Raw genomic sequence first — 19,285 nt, 5'->3', positions numbered from 1 at the left:
CATCGTGTGTGGCGTCTTCCTTATCGGCGAGGCGGGCGCTACGCAGCAGTGCTCAGAAGAATTTACGTGAGTAATGGTGGGGACAGCACAGAAACTGAGGGCAGAGGAGTCAAGGACGCTCAAGCACAAGAGACAGAGAGCGGCTGCACGGAGTGCTGCAGACACAACAGCAAAAGCAAAGGCCCCAGGCAGCCAGGGTCTGTGTTTCAGGAAACAGAGAACAGGTGCAACCGCAGCAGCTGGCTGAGGGAAGGGGTGGCATGAGGTAGAGTACAGCGGGGAACCACATCCACAGCTACACTTCCCTTCCTAGTTTCATTACCATCAGTGTGTGTGCGCACATGTGTGTGTGTGTGTATGTGTGTGTATGTGTGCGCGCTGCCCATCTTTCTTCAGTTTTCAGAGGCATGATCTCTGAACCTGAAGCTCATTCATTTGGCTAGGCTGAATCCTCCTGCCTCCAAGTCCCCAACACTGGGGCTGTAGGTGTGTATTGCCACAGTTGGGTTCTGGGGATCAGAATTCAAGTCCCTATGCTATTACACAGCAGACACTTTACCACCTGGGCATCAGCTCCCAGCTCCCAGGTTTGTTTTGTTTTGAAACAGTTTTGCTGTATGGGGCTACAACTCATAGGCCACACCACACAACCCACCCACATAAAACACACAACACACATGCCTTCATGCTCGCTCTACCACTACAACCAGCTCTGGAGCATAGCGTCACCTCACAAAGAAGTCTTACACTAGGAAGTCAAGGTCATGTTCTGTGTCTAGGAATCTGTCTACTCTGTCCCTTTCAGACATGAAATCCTATGACATATGTTCTGTGACTTGCTTTTCAGCTAACATGTTTTCAAGGTCCATGTTGTGCCAGGTCTCAGGACTCCACTCCTTTCTATGGCAGACGATATCCCACCCACCGTATGGCTAGAACACTTCACTTATCCAGGTATGAGTACCTGTGTTCTCTCCACCCGACCACTGTGGCTAATGTTAGCACAAGCACTCCTGCCCACGTGTTTCCGTGCACACACACCTTCCCTCCCGGGGGGAATGTGGAGGAGTGGAGCATGGGCTGTATGGTGACTGTGTTCACACTTTAGAGTGGGAAAGGACAGGATTCATGCCTGAGGACCACTTGGATGACACTGAAGTGTGAAGGGATAGGAGCGATGTGATTGGGCATGGAAGACAGAAGCGAGGCTAGGATGCTGGAGGGCAGGGCACAGCCACAGTGGGATGTCTCTCAGTGATGTCCAGCTCAGTGCAGCCTCCCTCCACCGGCCTTCACTTCTGCATACCCCCTTCCATGACCATGACACAGTGTGGCTCTTGTTTTGTTTTCAGTGGACTTTCCCTAGAGCTCCCTGAGCACATGGGGCGCCTAAGCAGCCTGGAGACACACTCAGCTCTCCCAGGCTACAGACAGAAGGAAGCTGACACCCCTCGAGTACGTGCCACCTCACTGTCCACTGGCGGCCTTGAGGAACCTCTGTGAGTAGGAGATCCACCTATCACTTACCATTCTCCACCTTGGTGCGAAGCTTGCCTTGCTTGGGATTTTCAAAGACAGGGTAATGGCGGGACTCTGTGCTTTCCACAGCACGGTCACTGCAGGATTTGTCAAAGAGGGCTCCATCTCCACATGGCGCCGTGCTGCCAAACAATCGCATTAGTTTGGACTCCCCTGACACATCTCCCTCCAGCCTCATGGGTCTTGAAACCATTTGCCATCAAAGGCAGGAATATTTTCTTAAGCCTATATGGGTACTGGGCAGCAGGGATGCCTTTGCCATCTGGGCATGCACTCCGACAAAGGCAGGGGAGGCTACAGTATAAGGTCAGGGGTTGGAGCCAGAGGAATACATGGCCAGCCAAGCTAGAGGTGCAGACCTGATGTAGAGATGAAAAGAAACCGTCTTTTTTATCTGCAGCTTCTCTCCTCCCCTGGCAAGCTCAAATATGCTGTTCTTGGCAGTGTGGTGGTTGTACTTCATCAGTTCACTGTAGAGAAACCTACCAGAAGAAAGCTGGCTAGGAGGCAGCTGGAGTCTGGGCAGAGCAGACCACACCTCCACATGCTCTGCCCTCTGTTTGAGCCAAGGTAAGAAAGGCTTCCAAGGTACCCAGCTTTCAGCTTGTTTGGTGGAAGAGAGACTGGGAGGGGCTCTACAGCAGACCTCTGCATTTCATAAAAGGTAGCAGTCTTTGGGGCAGTCACATGATTCCAGGTATAAACGGATTCAAGGCCCCACAGGGTGGGCTGCTGCTTCTCCCTCACTCTTGCCCTTCATAAATTAAAGATGACCCAGGGAAGAAAGCTGGCTGGACAGGGGTTATGTACAGGTTCTCACACGGAGGGAGAGCTGCTTCATTCAAGGATAAGGACTCAGGTCACTATTATTTTGAAATGCAGCCAGGTCACAAAAGGGACTGACTGTGAACCACAGGCCCAACTGACTGCTACCAATCTGCTGGGGTTTCAGGGAGGTGAGTGGACTCAGGGCTCGGAGGGCCCCACGATGGGTCAAATGGCTGCATCCATCTTGCTTACCTGATGAAGCCCCTCCGGGAGATGATTTCGGCATGGCAGTCATTGACCGTCTCTCCCTTCAGGCTCAGAGAGTCCCCTTTCACACAGCGATTCCCTGGGAAGGCCATTAAAACAGAACCGGGGTAACCAGAGTGCTGGTGAAGCAGGTGAAGGTGTAAGGCAGAGACGGCTGTGAGCTGACAGACTCTGGGCTCTGTTATTAGATTAGGGAATAGGAACACCCCTGGCAGCACAGTGTGCATGCCTCGCTCAGCACCCGAAAGGCTCAAGCACTGAGCTCCTGCCTCAAAATAAAACAAGATCTTCAAGTCAAAACAAAACAGACCCCACTCAAACCAAAAACTCATTCCAAGTCTGAGCTGACAGCAGCTAACATGAACAGAAACTCGTCCTTAACTGAAATACTGAGGGCCAGAATCTCAGACTTCAAAGACTAGAATATTTATGCTGGATTTACCTGTTAAGCGGTAACTAAAAGAAATCTTAACAGCTCCAATTCCAAAATGGTTTGAGCATCGCACTGGCAACTTTGAAGACACTCAACCTATATGGAGTCTTTTGCCTTCATCTTTTTTGGACTTGCTCACAATGACTCCAGAGAGGGTGAGAAGGACTTGCTTGTAGGCATCAAGAGGCCAATGTCTCAGGGACCACTCACTCACCTGTCCCCAAACTAACGACAACACCCATGTCCTCAGCATCTCTCTTCATGACAATGGCAGCCAGGATCTTGCGGCCGAGGAGAGAGGGCTGGAAACTGTTGGTCAGAGCGTTGAAGCACCTGTGGCTCAGCATTGCTATCTGGTCGTGGAAGGTGCTGCCCGTGAGAGGAAGCTGTGGGACAGGAGCCGTGTCAGGACCACAGAGCCCTGCCTGCGTCCACTGCACGTCAGTCGGCAGGAGAGTCACCTTTTCCCACCCCACACCCCAGACATGCACTCTACTGAGACCGAGACTGAAGCCTAGGAATAATTACGTAAAAGAGCCAGATCCTCCCAGGGAGGAGCACGCAGAACCCCACCGTCCCCAAGAAAGAGAGCACCAAAAGCAGATGTCTTAACTGTCTTTGGATGTGCATCTGGGGACCTGGAAAGGAGGAGCATAGTTCTTCTGAGACTGGCCCCTGTTACTGGGGTTACCTCTGCGAAACCCAACTGCTCTGCCTTCTCGCTCTCCCCGATCAAGACACGGAGGGCTGCATCCGCTGCATCTTGCTTGCCCTGTTTCTTGCTGTGTGCACACACGGCTGGAAACCAGCGGCCCCCAACTTTTGCTTGGTAAACAAACCTTTGGGATGAGAAAGAGAATGAAGACAAGCAGCAGAGGACCCTGCCGGCTATGCTGTGTGGAGAGGGTTAGTTTCACTATGTATGAAGCTGCTCTTGCAAATACAAGGGCCTGCTGGTCTCATTTGGAGGCACTTCTCAGATTTTGGTCATTCAGGAATTACATGATTTTTTTTTTTTTTGGCTACCCAGATGTCAGCTGTACTATTTCTAAGTATCTTCCTCGAAACAGACCCATCAGAACTATAAACATACTTAAAAGTAAATTTCATTTCACTACCATAAATAGTGCCATTTCCCATAAATAGGAAGCGACCATAAACTCATACAATCTTATTAAATTCTGACTAGACACTGTACTGTTTGCTGCAGAGTCTCTGAGCTGTTCCTTATTTAAAGAGAAGATGAAAGAGTATTGGAAACGTTTATTTACAGGCTGGGAAGATGGCTCAGTTGGTGCAAGCACAAGGACCTCCTCCCCCCTCAAACAAAAAAGTTTGGCACAGTGGTGCAGCATGCTTGCAAATCCAGCAGTAGAGACGAAGACAGGTGAATCCCTGGGGCTTGCTGCCTAGCTAGCCTAGCCTAGCCAGCAAGATCCAAGCCAAGTGAGAGACCCTGCCTCCAAATTTAAAAACAAAAAGAAAGAAAAATAGTAGAGATGGAGACCGAGGAATGACATTTGCACTCTGCGCCCATAACCATGTGCATACATGCATGAAAAAGGTTTTTCCTCAAGTAGAAATGAAGGAATAACTGTCTTCCTACATACCCGTGTGTATAGCACTGTCTGATCCCCAGACTTCAAGACTGGGCCTCATGGAGGCCAAGCAAGTGCTCTACTACTGAGCTGTATTCCTAACACTGCCTGATTTTAAAAGTATACAGTTTTAGCCAGGCAGTGGTGGTAAAAGCTTTAATCCTAGCTCTTGGGAGGCAGAGGCAGGCGGATCTCTGAGTTGGAGGCCAGTCTGGTCTACAGAGTGAGTTCCAGGACAGCCAAGGCTCTCAAAAAACAAAACAAAAAAGAATTATTTGTTCCTTTCCATCAGGCTTGAGATGGCCATAGGGGAGTGGGAGCGGAGGGAGACCCCACTGTTCTTGGGACAAGTTCCTACAAATCCAGATGGAAGCCAGAGCACAGCAGCTTGGAATCCTACCTTTCAGCCAGATCCTAGTGCAAGTTCAGTCTGGATAAAGTCAATGGTGCGGAACAGGCACAGCTCGCCTGCCACCCACAGAGCTTCCCACTGCCTCTCAGTCACTAAGCAGTGGGAGACTAGGGCCTTTCTTTGCCCACGCTGGCAGGTCCCTTCTAGCCAGTGGGGCAGAATTCAGAATTGCAGTAAGGGCAGCAGTAAGGGCAGCAGGAAAAGGTCTGGTAAGCAGGGAATTGTGGTGGGCCTCTGCCTCTGAAGACCAGGACTCTGGCTACTCTGCCTTTGGAAGGGATGACCCCTGTACACATACTTTCATGTATTATGGTATGTGATTAAGCTTGCTAATTATGAAAGGAAAATCCTTGAGAGCTGTGCTTTCTAATAAAGAAGCCACAAGCCACATAAGGCTACTAAATGCTAAGTAAGCGATTCAGTCCCTCAGTTATCCTAGAGACTCTTCAAGTGCTCAGTGACTACAGTCAGTCAGTGGATAGGCTTTCAGTAGAGACAGCCAAGACCTTATTTTTATTTTAAATTGTGTATGCATGTCTGCCAGTGCCTTGGAAGGCCAGAAGAGCATGTTGGATTTCCCAAGAGCTGGAGTCACGAGTGGTTTTGAGCTGCCTTGTGGGTGCTGGGAACTGGGATTCTCTGCAGGAACAGTCTGCACTCTTAACTGCTGAGCCTTCTCTCCAGCCCTCAGAGGGAGTAAAGAAAGTACAACAGTAAGTATAAACAGTCCTTCTGAGACGTCTGATGTCTGGAGCAACAGAGATGCTGGGTAGATGTAGGGAAACACAGTTCAGACAAGGCCTCTCAAAGATGGGTAAGGGTTTGGTGTACAGGTGGAGGTCAAAGGCCAAGACAGGTTTCAGGGGAGAGGCAAGGAGGAGAAAGAAGGTGAGGAAACAACCAGTCCTCAAGAACATAAGGGATCCTGAGCTAGAAGGAAGAATGCTTCCTTCATACTTACTGACAGAATCAAGGTAGGCAGGTGGCCTGGTCTGGGGAAGATCAAGTATATCTTGTTTTCTGAACTGGGAAGTAAGGTTTGCAGTTTAGATTGCTAACAGTGATTCTAGTGGAGATCTAAGGCAAAGGTTTGGGAGAGTTCTCTCAAAGTAGAAAACAGAATTTAGTGGAAAGTGCTAATAAGGGACAATGGGTGGTGAGAGCCTGTGCTCCACCCAAACCATCAGTGACTTCTTACTGCTTCTCTGCTAAAGCTCGGACAATCTACAAGGTAGGCCCTATGGGGTGCCCACGAACCACTGATGCAGCTGGTACTAGGTTTGCCCTCCCCTCACTCCCTGCTCACCCACCAGACCATCTCTTACTCCCTTTACTAGATCTGTCCTCCCCACAGGAGTAGATGGACAGCGGTTCCTTGGTGTCCATGGGAGATGGTTCTAGGGCTCCCTGAGGATATCACAATCACTGAACACTCAAGTCCTTGATATAAAATAGCACGGTGTCTGCAAGTAAGCTTGTGTATTCTGCTATGTGCCTGTGTCATCTCTAGTTACAATACACAACGGAGTGGATGTACTGTGTAAGAAGCTGTTACCTTAGCTGGCTCAGGGAATATAAACATCTGCGTATGTTCAGTACAGACACAGGTGTATGTGCAAGGGGTGATGCTGAGAATCAGACCCAGATGCACTTAAAAGGAAATTCAGTCTCCACTTCGTTAAGTCAAAAGATGTAGTTTCAATGGCCACAGGCTGCCTGTCCTATCCTACATCCTGTGTTTTCTCTCAGCCATCTTTAACAGATTTTCAAGCATCACTTCCTGGGAGAAGCTCTCCCTTGAGGGAGTCAAGCTGGGCCACAACAGATTCTTACTCAGGGCAGTCCAGCCCTTCCACAAGACTTAGCAAATGTAATCTCACACTTCCTTTGTGACTGCAGGCTACACTGACAAAAGGGGCTCCACATACAAGTGTTAACGTGCGGTTGACCACCTTTTCGTGTATTAAGAATTCAGTTTTCCTCTATGAACATATAGGTGCCATACTTTGTGTATGTTAAATAATTTCGTCCTGAGGTTACTGTGTATTTTCCTTAGGTGGTCCTTTTACCCTGGATCAGTTTTTCCAGGACTTTTCCTTTATTACTTTGTTTTGTGGAAAATCTTAGAAATGTCCCTGCTTTCTCTATTGATTACTGTGATTTCATTTACTGTCCATCTAAATCTTGAATTGTTTGGGACTGAGGTGCAGGAAAGGGAGCAGGCAGAAGCCACCCTGCACCTGTCTCTCCAGGCACTCCCCTTGCTCCGACGTGCCTGTCTCTCCACCTACAGTTCCTGCTGTTCTATCGCCTGCTCAGTCAGTACACTTACCACTTCTCTTTTCCTGAATGTCCTAGCTATTCGTTTTTACTATTGAGACAGAATGTCTCTACTAGCTTTGGCTGTCCTAGGACTCCTTACACAGGCGAGGAACTCAGAGTTCCTCTGCCTCTGCCTCCCGAGGGCTGGGTTTAAATTAAAGGCATGCTCCACCGCACCTGGTCCTTCTGACATCCTTAAAGATTTATTTTTATTTATTTATTTTTGGTAGGACACAGAATCAAGTTTTCTAGTTCCAAAATAAATTCTATTGGTGATTTCTTACTAACGTTATTTGAAGCATGAAACTTAATTTGGGAACTATTTTAATAGACTTTCATGAGATGGGGTGCAGCTTAGTTGAGTATTTGCTTAGTTGGTACAAGGCCGGGACTTGGCTATACCCGTACACATATATATGTGGGCTCCCCCCAGATAGTACACCAGCTTTCTCCATCTCTGACTGGTATTATCTTACCATACAGTCACATGCTTCATATTACTTTCTATGTTTCCTTATTAGTCTGGTTGTACTGTAGGAGGGTGCTCTCTTCCACTGCACTTCCTGTGACTTACTGCTGAATGTGGAAAATCTGATTAAACTGGTGTGATGGTGCTATTGTATAATCCCAGCACTTGGGAGGCTCAAGTAGGACGACAGAGAGTTCAAGGCTAGCCTATTACACAGTGAGGCTAAGGCTAAGAAAAACAAAAATAAAACAGAATATAGGGTGATCTAGAAAGCTCTCTAAAGGGAGCTGGAGAGAGCTCCAGCTAAGAGTTAAGAGCACTGTCTGATCTTCCGAAGGACGTGAGTTCAACTCCGTTATCCACATGGTGGGTCACAACATGTCTGTTGCTCACAACTGGTCTGTGACTTCAGTTCTAAGGCTTTCAACCCCTTTGTCTGGCCTCCTCAGGGACTGCATACACACGGTGACATTCATGCAAACACACATACTACAAATACAAACAAACAAACTAACTAATAAGCAAGCAAGCAAGCAAGCTAGCTAGCTCTCCCAGACAGTACTTCTGGGTGAATGCATGTATTTATTTCCATGATGAATGAAGCAGGTACATCCGGCCCAGTGGCCAGCAGGGTACTTGAAGGGATAGAAATTAAACTTTCCTATGCATACCTTTTCAACCATCTGAATGGTTTTTGTATGAAACTAAAATTAGCTCATAAAGCTAAGAGTCTCACACTCAATGGACTAGTGACTGGATTTTCAAGATGGCTGACCTAATGTCTTCATTAGGCTGTGCAGACAATTTGTCCTCTTGTTATTCACAGTTAACGTACATCGGTTCTTTCCCTATGGTTACAGCCAGGACTGAGATACTCACTTGGGTTCGTGAGGAGGTCCAGATTGGTCAATGAGCTTGAACTCAGCAGCAAAGCCATGAGAACGGGCATACTCTAACAAGCCGCCCACGGGGTTGGTGTTCAGGTACCTGACGAGCTCACCAATCCTCCTGATCTTGTTGGGAGCCATAGATTCATCAAGCGAGTCTGCATTCGCACCTCCAGACTAAAGGGAAATTAGTCAAAGAGGAAGCAGTAATATGTCAGAAAACTCAGAGGGACTCAAAGACAACCCTATTGGTCCATGGTGTAAAAAAATAGCCTGTACCTTGAGTAGGACAGTGCCTACCTGGTCATCCGCTGAATTGGCCGCCTCCTCCTGCAGGGCTTTCATGGCTTCCTCTGCAGCCATCTGCTTTGCTACTTTCTTGCTGGGGGCACTCACAGTGGGGAAAGTCTGGGCTCCTACTGCTACACAGTACTGGAACCTTAGAGGAAACAACGGCAAAAGATCACAGTGGCTGGACTGAGAGGGTCTGCCTTGTCTCAGTCAGGCTGCCATCCTCCACTTCCTGCAGCTCTCACGAACATCACCTCTGCAGCTCTTCTGGCCTGGGATAGCCAGCGCTCCAGCTATCTCTAGTCCCCACTGTCTCCAGGGTCAATCAAGTCTCACCCTCTCCAGGAAGGCTGCTTTTGAATAATTATGTGTACAGCACCCTCAAGTCGGGAGCTGCTAAGGTAAGCCCAGGTCCTAAACCTTTGTGTCCCAGCACACTGTCCACGCCGTGACTCTACCTAGCCCTTCATACCTTCCAACTCCTAATCTCTGCTTCCTAGCAGCATCCACACCCTGAAGGCCCCTTTCCAGACTGCAGCAAGAGAGACAGCACAGGGAAAAGACTTCTCATCTCTGATGCTGCAGTGGGGAATGTCTTTCCTATTTTGGGGAAGACCTTCACCGGAAACACCACCCATAAGACATACTTGGGGTCATGAGCAGGGCCTTCTTTGGACAGGAGACGAAATTCACAGGAGTTCCCTAGTTTGTGCATACACTCAAGCAGTGTAGTAACTGGGCTCTTCCCAGAGAATAAGGACGTTGCTGAGGAGCTGGGGGCCTGGGACTCTGCTGGCTGGAGAAAAGAGAAAGAGAAAGCATAAGATAAAACAAAGACACTAAGAACACTCACAGCAGAAGGAGGTGAGGAGGCTGAGACTTCATCTCCCCTTCCTTGTTCGTGGAAACAATGTCTTCTCCTAGAGCTCAGGCTGGCCTTGACCCCAAGGTGATCCTCCCACCTCAGTCTGCCAAGGGCAGCAATTACAGATAAGGTCACCTTGCCCAGCTAAAAACTTCTTTTAGACAACTGAAAGTGAGGAGGGGCCTTCCAAAGGAGATGCTGTGGGGACAGTAAGGGACGGGTGTCGGCTAAGAGAGAGCGGATCCAAGGTTTGTGATGGCTAGATTTAACTGCCAATCTGACACAGCTCAGAACCGTAGGGAAGAAGCCCCAGTGAGGTGCTGTCTGTATCAGACTGGCTTGTGGGCATGTCTGAGAGACTGTCCTGATTGCTTCACTGATATGAGGAGAACAACCTTAAACGTTGGCAGTCCAGATAAAAGTCATGGGCAACGAGCTCCTCGATTCTCTGGGTGCCTCACTGAGGAGTTCCTGTGTCGTTACTGCTGCTGTCTCTCTCCCTGATATTAGAAGTAGCCTCTTTGGCCATTAGAGTGTCTCTCCAGAAACAGCTCAGGCTTTCAGTGGCAGGCTGGGACAGCCCAGGGAGGCACTTAGCCTCGTGGACTCAGAACTGCCCGTGTTTAGCCTCTCAGCTCATCTGATGACTCTGGCCATACCATGGACCAATCTAAGAAATATTCTTTCAATTATATGTTCTGTAAGTTCTGTTCCTCCAGAGAACCCTGACTAATAATACATGGTCCTTTCAACTCTGACATTCTGCAAATATAATCAGACTAGTACAGGTAGAAGAGGGCCTGGCTATGAGGGAAGGGGAGGGAAGGGCGTAGGGAAGGCAGGGGTGCTACCTCAGAAGAGTGTGGACTCTTTGAGCCAGGACAGCTTCCAGAGCCTGTCAAATCCTGACACACAAATGCCAAGGGTTACCTTCCCCAGGGAAGATCACCCACCTTCTCTGAGTCTTCCTCCATAGGACCGGGGGACACATCCTCTGGCTGTCCACTGTCTTTGGCTTTGGCTTCCCGAAGCAGAATCGACATGGCTTTCACCGCAGCATCCTGCTTGGCCACTTTCTTGCTGCCAGCTTCAGCTGGGGGAAACTCCCGACCATTGATGACAACCTGGAATTTAAATCTTGGTGGAAAGGGATTAGATGTGTGAACACCAGGTTGGGTCATCCCTCTGCTCATTCTAAACGGATCTCTACCCCAGAATGTTCTGCTATACACTGAATGCCTTTCAGGGTCTCTACATAGCTCTGGTTGCCCTGACGCTCAATATGAAGACTAGGGTGGCCTCAAACTCAGGAAGACCTTCTGACTCTGGCTTCCGTGTATTGGGATTAAAAGTGTACACTACCACACTCAGTGGTATCTTTTTTAAAATTTACTATGTGTGTGCAAATGTGTGGAGGTCAGAGACAGTTTGTGGGAGCCAGCTCTCTCCTCTCACTACATGGGTTCAGAGGACTGAGCTCAAGTTGTCAAGCTTGGTGGCATGTGTTTACTTTCAGACCCACCTTGCTGGCCCATCTGTTTTTGACACAGAGTTTTGTTCTGTAGCCCAAGCTGGCCTTGAACTAAACATCCTCCTGACTCTGCCTCCCAAGTGCTGGGATTATAGGCATGCTGACTCCCTGTCATTTCTTAATGAAAATAATAAAGTGCACAAGAGATGGGTGGACAGACCCTTGCCCTACCACAAAGGTGAGGGCCAGCCTCCTCCGTGGAGGTCCTACAAAACAGCAAAGGTATCATACTGCTCCTTTTCACTTTCTCCAGATGCCCACAGCAGATGCCTGTCCCGGGGCAGAGGCCTGCTAGGTGCTAAGAGGGGAGGAAGGAGAGGCAGAGGAATGGGTAAAACGCAACCTTTGATTTCTGCTGTTTAGGTTCGTAGTGTGTCCAAGGTCACTGTAGTAATCTGTCCTTAGACTGCTTGTGCAGGGCTGTACCTCTGTCTGTCCCAGGTCTGGGATGAAAACCATAATACCTGTCCTAGACCTCTAGCCTTAGCCTCAGTCTCCTTTGCTCAAGAGTTTAAATGCCTTAAGTTCTTTACTCAAGCTGGATTTTTATTTCATTCAGAGAAAGAAGTCAAACCTCTCCCTAGGTCTTCCAAACACTGATGCCATAGTAAGAGACACTTGACTATGGCATCAATGTTTTGTTTTTTATTTTTCCTTCTTTTGAGGAAAAACAGTCTTACTATTTAATAGCACAGGCTAAACCTGGTACTCTCAACACTGCCTCAGTTCCCTGAAAATTGGGATTATGGGCATATGTCACCACACCTGGCAGCATCTGTGTTCTTTATAACTGAAACCCAAAGGATGATTAATAGCAAAATCCACAGCTTTCCCTCAACTCTCTGGAGGGGTGCTGGTAAGAAAACAAAGTATGCTGGCCCTTAGAACAAACAGAAACATGTCCTGGCTCTGGCAGTTTGGCAGATCCCCTCTTTGTTTAGCAGTCACTTGGTATCATGAAGGAACAGGTTACTGTAGGGAAACCCTTACTCCCTGGAAACCACCCTGACTAACACAGTTCTGTGCCACTCACCCATACTCTGGTCAGTGACATTTGAGACAACCATGAGCTATACAGATAACAGCCAACACGTATGACTATACTGCTTTGGGCTTTTGATGTGGCTCAATGAATAAAAGCACCTTGTTGCTCAGGCTTGACAACCCGAGTTCAAGCTCGGGAACCCATGGCAAAAGAACAAGAGACTCAGGAAAACTGTTCTCTGACCTCTACATGAGCAGCATGGCACATGCACACCTGTGTATGGTTTTTTGCTTGCGCTTGCTCGCTTGCCCCCCCCCCCCAAAAGATTCTACTGCTTACTTGATGAGGCCTTGTCTTAGCTGCTAAGTATACTCAGTGTTGACACAGTGCTGATATCATTCAACAGTGCCGTTATCCAGTGTCCCTATCAGGTAGGAATGGAGGCTATACACAAGCTGGAGGTGTTTAGCTTATTTTCTGTCTCTTTAGCTACAGCTTGCAGCCACCCAGCCCCAGTAACTTCATCTAACACCCATCAGTAGCCCCTTCCTGGGTCCACCTATCTTCCTCAGTCTGTCTCCTGGTGTGTGCAATCCCATAGTGCAGTGGTTCTCAACTCCTATGGCAGGGGTCATACATCAGATGTCCCGAATATCAGATATTTAGATTACAATTCAAAATATTAGCAAAATTACAGTTATAAAGTAGCAACAAAAATAATTTTATGCTGGGGGGGGTATCAGACAACACGAGGAACTGTATCAAAGGGTCACAGTATTAGGAAGGTTGAGAACCACTGACACAGGGCAAAGTCTGGCCAACTGCCTGGGCAAGGGAACCTCTGACTTCTTGGCTCAGCAATAGTAGCAGTAGCAGCAGCAGCGGCGGCAGTGGCAAGTGCAGCTCATCTGCCTGTGCAGAGGAAGGCATACAACTTCAAGTACCACCCTGGTAAGACAGGCAGGCAGCTGCATGCTTGACTTCCCCCTCCCTTGCCCTCTCAGCTGAGGCTGGGGCGGGAGTGCACGTGGCACTGTCTAGCAAGTGGCTGTAATTCTGCCTGCCAGCCCATCCCAGCCTACCTGTACCTACACTCCTCTCCGGAGCTGTAGCTTGGCTGTGATTGGCACAGAAGTCAAGTCTATTACCTCTCGCCTTAGAAGGCAGACATGGGGGCACAGGTGCTAGTCATCTCTACGGAGGGTCATTTCAAACCAAGACAACTGTTCTCCCTTACTCAGCCAGGATTCTGGCTACCCTGAGATCTCTCATCCCTGATTAGCATTTAGAGAAAGGACCAATCAAGGATGATTAGGTGGAAAGGAAAGAAGGCAAAGATAGGAACCACCAAGGACACCACTCACAAGTAAACCAAGATAGTGTAAGAGCCAGAGTGTCTGACTCACACTAGGCAAGATTCCTGGGTAGTCTCTTACCGAGGTTCATGGGATGGTCCACTCTGCTCTATCAGGTTGAAATCACAGGTCTGACTAGTGAACTGAGCATACTCTAACAAGCCGCTGACAGGGTTCTTCAGCTGACACTCAGTTAGCTTCTTGTAGGGTGAACACCGTGGCAAGGTAGGGCTGTAGAAGGAGGGCATCTCCATGATGGCTCGAAACTCACCTGGTGCTGTGTGGATACTATTCAAGTTATCTGGGATGTCATCTGTGGCCCACTGGCCATTTTCAGAGGCAACATACCCTGCTCTAGAGGGGCCATTGTGATAAGCGTGAGGCCGCAGTCTCATTGGTCCTGGTCTGGCCTCGTGCCTACTTTCATACTTTACCACAGGTTCCTGCCCATTCTCCACTCTCTTGGAGGCTGCCATGCTGCTTGAGGCACCCGATGGGGGTGCATGGCAGGAAGAGAATGAGGGGCTTCTGGCGGCTTCTGGGACAGCTGCTGGGGTAGCTGCAGGAGCACTGTTCGTACTTCTCTTCATCTGAAGCCTCTCACGCTTCTTGTCCGTCAAGTACCAGATGGGAGGAGTGGCTCCTTGCCTGTAGACATCGCCTTGCCTTTCCAAGTCAATCAGCACTGCGTTCACATCTCGGGCCTTAGTGAGGCCAATGTTCTTAGCCAGGTTCAGGGCAGAGGAGTTTGACACATTGAACAGATAGTCACAGATTTTCTCCTTGATTTCAGCCATATCAAGAAGCTCAGAAGGTCCTTCTAAGTCAGAGGAAGGGTCTCTGTCCGCACTGTCCAAACCAAGCTCTCCTCGAGGGACTTCCTTGATACAACTATCTGGATTCACAGCTCTAGGGGGCTGAGTCCGAGCCTGATTCAAGGGTACAAGGCTCCACAAAGGAGGTTTCCCCACTCTACGCAGCTTTCCCTTCCTTTCCAGGGAGTACAATATATGATTGATGTCCTTTTTGGGGGCCCTGAGCTCTCTGGCTAGCACGTGGGCAGTGGTGGCCTTCCCCTCACCAAGCTCTTTTAGGCGGTTTAGGACCTTCTGCTCCAAATTCTGACTGATACTCAGCTCCTGGAAGTGTGAGCAAAGCCCGTCAGCACCTCTCCATGGTGGACCCCTGCTGTGTGGGGGAGGAAGTGGGGATCCTATGTGAAACCCCTGACTTCTGAGAGTCACACTCCTGGGGAACCCCCAGATTTCCAGTTGCTTGTCTTGGGCAGGTGGCCCAGGGAATCTTGGCCAGTGTCCTGGGAGGAATGGCGGCAGTGACTGGGTCTGTGGTCCAATCAAGGGTGCTTCTGGGAGCCGCCCTTTGAGAAACTCTATCTGCTGAAGCTGGAAATTCCTAGGGTAAGACTCCGGCCCATGTGGCTGTGGGTATCTCCACTTGCTATACTCATAGCTAGGGTCCGAGTAGGACTGTGTCTGGTGAGGGAACACCCCTGCAGAAAACAATACAGAAGATAGAGCCCAAGTTAGAGCTACGTATGAGCCTGTGATCCCTATAGTTTGTGCCTAGGGAAGCTGTTCCTGCTTCCTAACAGGTGGGGTAGCTGAGCTGTGGCCTAGGTTCTCGCTAGGGTGACTTTAGTTCACTACTGGCTACTGCTTGGGAGCTCTTCAAGGAACACAGAGAAGGAGCAGGTTGCAAGACACAGTTTCAGATGCCTTGGTGAGACCTTCAGCAACTTAACTCTTTCCCTTGCAATTGGATATTAGGGTGCTGGGGGGGGGGGGAAGAACACCTTTCCACTCATCCCTATAATTGCCCCCTTAAAACTAGAAAACACAGCTAAAAAGTGACTCAATGGGCAAGGGCACTTGCCACAGACTCAGTGCTTTGGAGACCCAAGTGATGGAAGAGAAGTGACCTTCCTTCCTATGCACCATCGCACCGACAAACAAACAAACAAGTGTAAAACTAGAAAAATAAGCAAATGGTATTCTAGAAACAAACAAACACAATCCTGAAAGAAAGAGAAAAACAGGACTTGGGGGTGCAGGAGATCAGTCATCTGAGTGAGCCAGGCTCTCTACCACACAGTGCAGCACCTTTAGTCTAAAACCCTGTTATGTAGATGATCTTGACCAGCAGAATATAAGACTGGATGAAACAGAAGTGCACCTCCTCCCAGCTGAGGGAGGAGTGTAACAGCAGGACCCTGCCTCCATGTGACAGGTGATTTACCTGTCAGCCACAACCCTCGAGGGCCAAAATTTGGTTACAGGGAAGCCAGAGAGTTGCCATCTAAAATGGCATGTGGTCCTCCCTCTTCAGGTAGCATCTAGGCTCACCTGGACATGGAGACAGGCAGGGTCTAATCACTACCACCAGTGGTCCTTTTACCTTCTTCAGGACTGGCAGAGGCAGCATCTGGGGACTCCATGTCATGAACACCTTGGTGGGGAGCAGTAGTGACAGGATGAGCAGAGGTCACAGGATGGGGGCAGTGGTGATGGTGGTTGGGGATGGGCATAGTACATGAGGTGTTGTCTCTGACATGCTCATAGCCTTCCTGACTCTCCTGAAGACTACAGGTGTCTCTGACATGCTCATAGCCTTCCTGACTCTCCTGAAGACTACAGGAGCTGGGCCTTCTGTTCCCACCAGGCATGATTGGGGAATCTTACCATACTAATCACTATTTCGGTACCTGACCATGGGGCTCCTCAGTTCCCACATGACCACCATCTTCACCTTTCAGCTACATGGTAGGGTCTAGTGGCCCTACCAATGTCGCTATTATAGGACCTGTTTTTAGCCATCAAACCCTGAAACACTTATCTGGTAGCTGATAAAAATTTTCTAGAAGAGGCTAGATAATGCTGATAATTCCAGCATATTTGGAACCAAAGTCCATACAAACAAGACCATCCCTGGTCTTCTTTATGCACCCTCATCCTTCAGGGCTTAGACAGAGGCGTCATGGTGCAGAATGAGTGGCCCAATCACACAGTTCAATAATGGGGATTGTAGGAAATCTGATTAGCTTTTTGAGTGAACTTCGAAAGAAGACATTTTCATTTCAAAGAGGTTAAAGTCAGTTTCTAGATAAATTCCTTCTCTTATCTTATTTTTTTATGTGTATAGGTGCTTTGCCTGCATTAATGTCTGTCCACCACATGTGTGCCTGGTGTTCACAGAGGACAGAGACCCCACTTCCCCCAGAACTGGACAATGTGACCCCCACTGTTCTTAGCTGTTGAGCTATCTCTCCAGCCCTAACTACATTCTTGATTTGATGTGCATAGCTACAAAGCAGCTGAATAAACTGCAACAGCCTCAGACTATGGAACATTAGTCACAATTTCTGAACATGTGTGTTCGATACATCTGCATTTTTACTGCAAAAATTTGGTATATGTTAAAAATGTAAATGGCAGAGTACATGTAAGTTAAGCTTTCTTCTGTTAAGAAAAAACCCGAGAGAGAGAGAAAGAGAGAGAGAGAGAGAGAGAGAGAGAGAGAGAGAGCGCACGTGTATGCACACACACTAGAATGAGCACAGAAGAAATTAAACTAAGGAGATATTTGTATTTGGGGAGGTAGGACCAGAGTAGGGAACAGAACATGCAGTGATGTTTCTGATGTGCTCACAGCCTTCCTCTGACTCTCCTGAAGGCTACAGGAGCTGGGCCACAGCCCAGTCACTGTCACTGTCGTGACTGGGGATCTTACCATCCTAATCACTACTGTGCTACCTGTGTTCTTACCCTAAGAGCCTCTAAAAAACAATTCCCAACTGAGGACAGCTGCAGACAGTCACTCCTGGGACTGAGTCTTCATAAACCCCTCAAGTCACTGCTCTTTCCCTTCAGGACTATTTATCATGCAAACTATAGAACACGTCATCTAACATCAAACATGGCCCTGCAAACACCATTCTGATCTTGTCTCTTATCTCTAGGACCAACAGGTAAGTCCTTTGTCTTTACCATAAACGCTCCACAGGTGAATACTATATATATGTAAAAAATGCTTTCCTTCAAGTCAGATACCCTCAATGTTTTGAGGGAAGGTGTGTGTGTATATACATATACACACATACATATATACACATACAGATACATACACACACACACATACCATTAAGGGCTGAGTGGGTAAAGTGCTTGCCACACAATCTTAAGGACTTGAGTTTGAATCTCCAGAACCCAAGAAAAAAAACCCAGTGTGTGGTATAAGAATCAGTAGTTGTGGGACTCTTGAGGGTATAGGGGACCCAGAAGAAAAATTTCTGGAAGCCTGAGGGCCCAGCCCCGAGGTTGTCCTTTGACGTGGAAAGGAGTACAAGTGTGCATGGACATCTGCAAAATTAAAAGTTGGTTGTTGGAGGAGGGTTTTGTTTTGTTTGTTTGTTTGTGTTTTTAAGACAAGGTCCCACTACATACCTTTGGCTGGTCTGGAACTCAGCGATATACTTGCCTCTGCCTCATGAGTACTGGGATTAAAAGGCATGTGCCATCATACTCCCCAAATTATAAGTTTTAAAACACACACAAACACACACACACACACACACACACACACAGAGTAGTAGAGCATTTGTTTATCAAGTGTGAGGCTATGGGTACATCCCATATAGCTTTTTAAATTTTGAAGGATAAGCCTGGGTAGGGCATGCCTGCAACTCCAGCTCTAGGAAGGAAAGACTGGTGGCTTGCTCAAGGGCAATCAAGGCAACACATACAAATTGTCTCAAAAACAAACCAGCATGGTCAAACCAAGATAAAGTACAGTTCTAATCCCACCAAAGGTTTCTCCTTCCCCTCAAGGATCAGTTTCCATCCCCACTGCTTTCCAGAATGTCATATTCAGTGCTGTACACAGCATGAATCCTCTGAATCTGGATTCTTCTGTTCAGAACGCCGCAGCTGGAGCTCATATAGGGCAGCACAAGTCTCATTTCAGTACTAAGTAAATTCCACTGAAGCTTATCCAGTAAGCTGTGGAAAGACACCCTTCTAGCCCATAACGAACACAAAACACTTCCCCCTGCCGGTTAGTTGAGATAATTTAAATTTCTCAGGAAATGGAAGAAGAGCAAGGAGGAACCGTTGCTCATGTTGGGCTACAGCGGCTCAGGGAGGCATCAGGGGTCTTAGCAGAAAGGGAAGGGGTGTCTGCCTAGGCCTGGGTCCTTGTCTGCCTTAGATGTAGCTCTATTTTCTCACCTCCATCCTGAGAATGCTCAAAGCTACAAGAACTAACTGAATAGAAATCCCCAGGAGGGCTGGCAGCTCGGTTTGAGAAGGAACACACGACCCGCGTAACTCACACTACGCGTGAGCCAGATACGAGGGTGCAGACCCCGCGGGCTTACCTGTGGGTCCCCTGAACCCCTGAGACATTACGCCGGCAAAGCCCGCACCTGGGGCGTAAGATGGCTGGTTCCCCAGAGTTCACTTTCGTTTCCTTGAAAGGCTTCCCCGCCCAACAGTTGGGGCAGGAGGAGGGGTTTGCTCCCAGTAGCCAGGCTGCGTCCCGCCCACCA

General features: G+C 48.5%; 1 protein-coding gene across 3 annotated transcripts in view; it reads right to left on the bottom strand.

Moving 5' to 3' along the window:
* The window catches only part of Adar (adenosine deaminase RNA specific), a 28,591-nt gene extending 9,400 nt beyond the window's left edge, over positions 1-19,191 (bottom strand). Inside the window, exons 1-11 of one of the 3 annotated variants that reach the window (XM_028753109.1) lie at positions 19,115-19,191; positions 13,804-15,232; positions 10,805-10,988; positions 9,634-9,782; positions 8,996-9,134; positions 8,688-8,872; positions 3,621-3,846; positions 3,222-3,393; positions 2,560-2,653; positions 1,899-2,021; positions 1,528-1,661 (exon numbers count right to left, since the gene is read on the bottom strand). In XM_028753109.1, coding sequence (XP_028608942.1) covers positions 1,528-1,661; positions 1,899-2,021; positions 2,560-2,653; positions 3,222-3,393; positions 3,621-3,846; positions 8,688-8,872; positions 8,996-9,134; positions 9,634-9,782; positions 10,805-10,988; positions 13,804-15,232; positions 19,115-19,142 — 2,863 coding nt within the window. In that variant the 5' untranslated portion in view covers positions 19,143-19,191. The remainder of the gene's footprint in view (positions 1-1,527; positions 1,662-1,898; positions 2,022-2,559; positions 2,654-3,221; positions 3,394-3,620; positions 3,847-8,687; positions 8,873-8,995; positions 9,135-9,633; positions 9,783-10,804; positions 10,989-13,803; positions 15,233-19,114) is intronic. The other 2 variants (XM_028753110.1, XM_028753111.1) reach the window with 2 other exon arrangements.
* Between the last annotated feature and the right edge of the window lie 94 nt (positions 19,192-19,285).

The sequence above is a fragment of the Grammomys surdaster genome, unplaced genomic scaffold (genome assembly GCF_004785775.1).
Source record: "Grammomys surdaster isolate TR1022 unplaced genomic scaffold, NIH_TR_1.0 125946, whole genome shotgun sequence".
NCBI lineage: Eukaryota > Metazoa > Chordata > Mammalia > Rodentia > Muridae > Grammomys > Grammomys surdaster.
The sequence above is the reverse complement of the archived record's forward strand: the minus strand, read 5'-3'. Positions and strand labels throughout refer to the sequence as shown.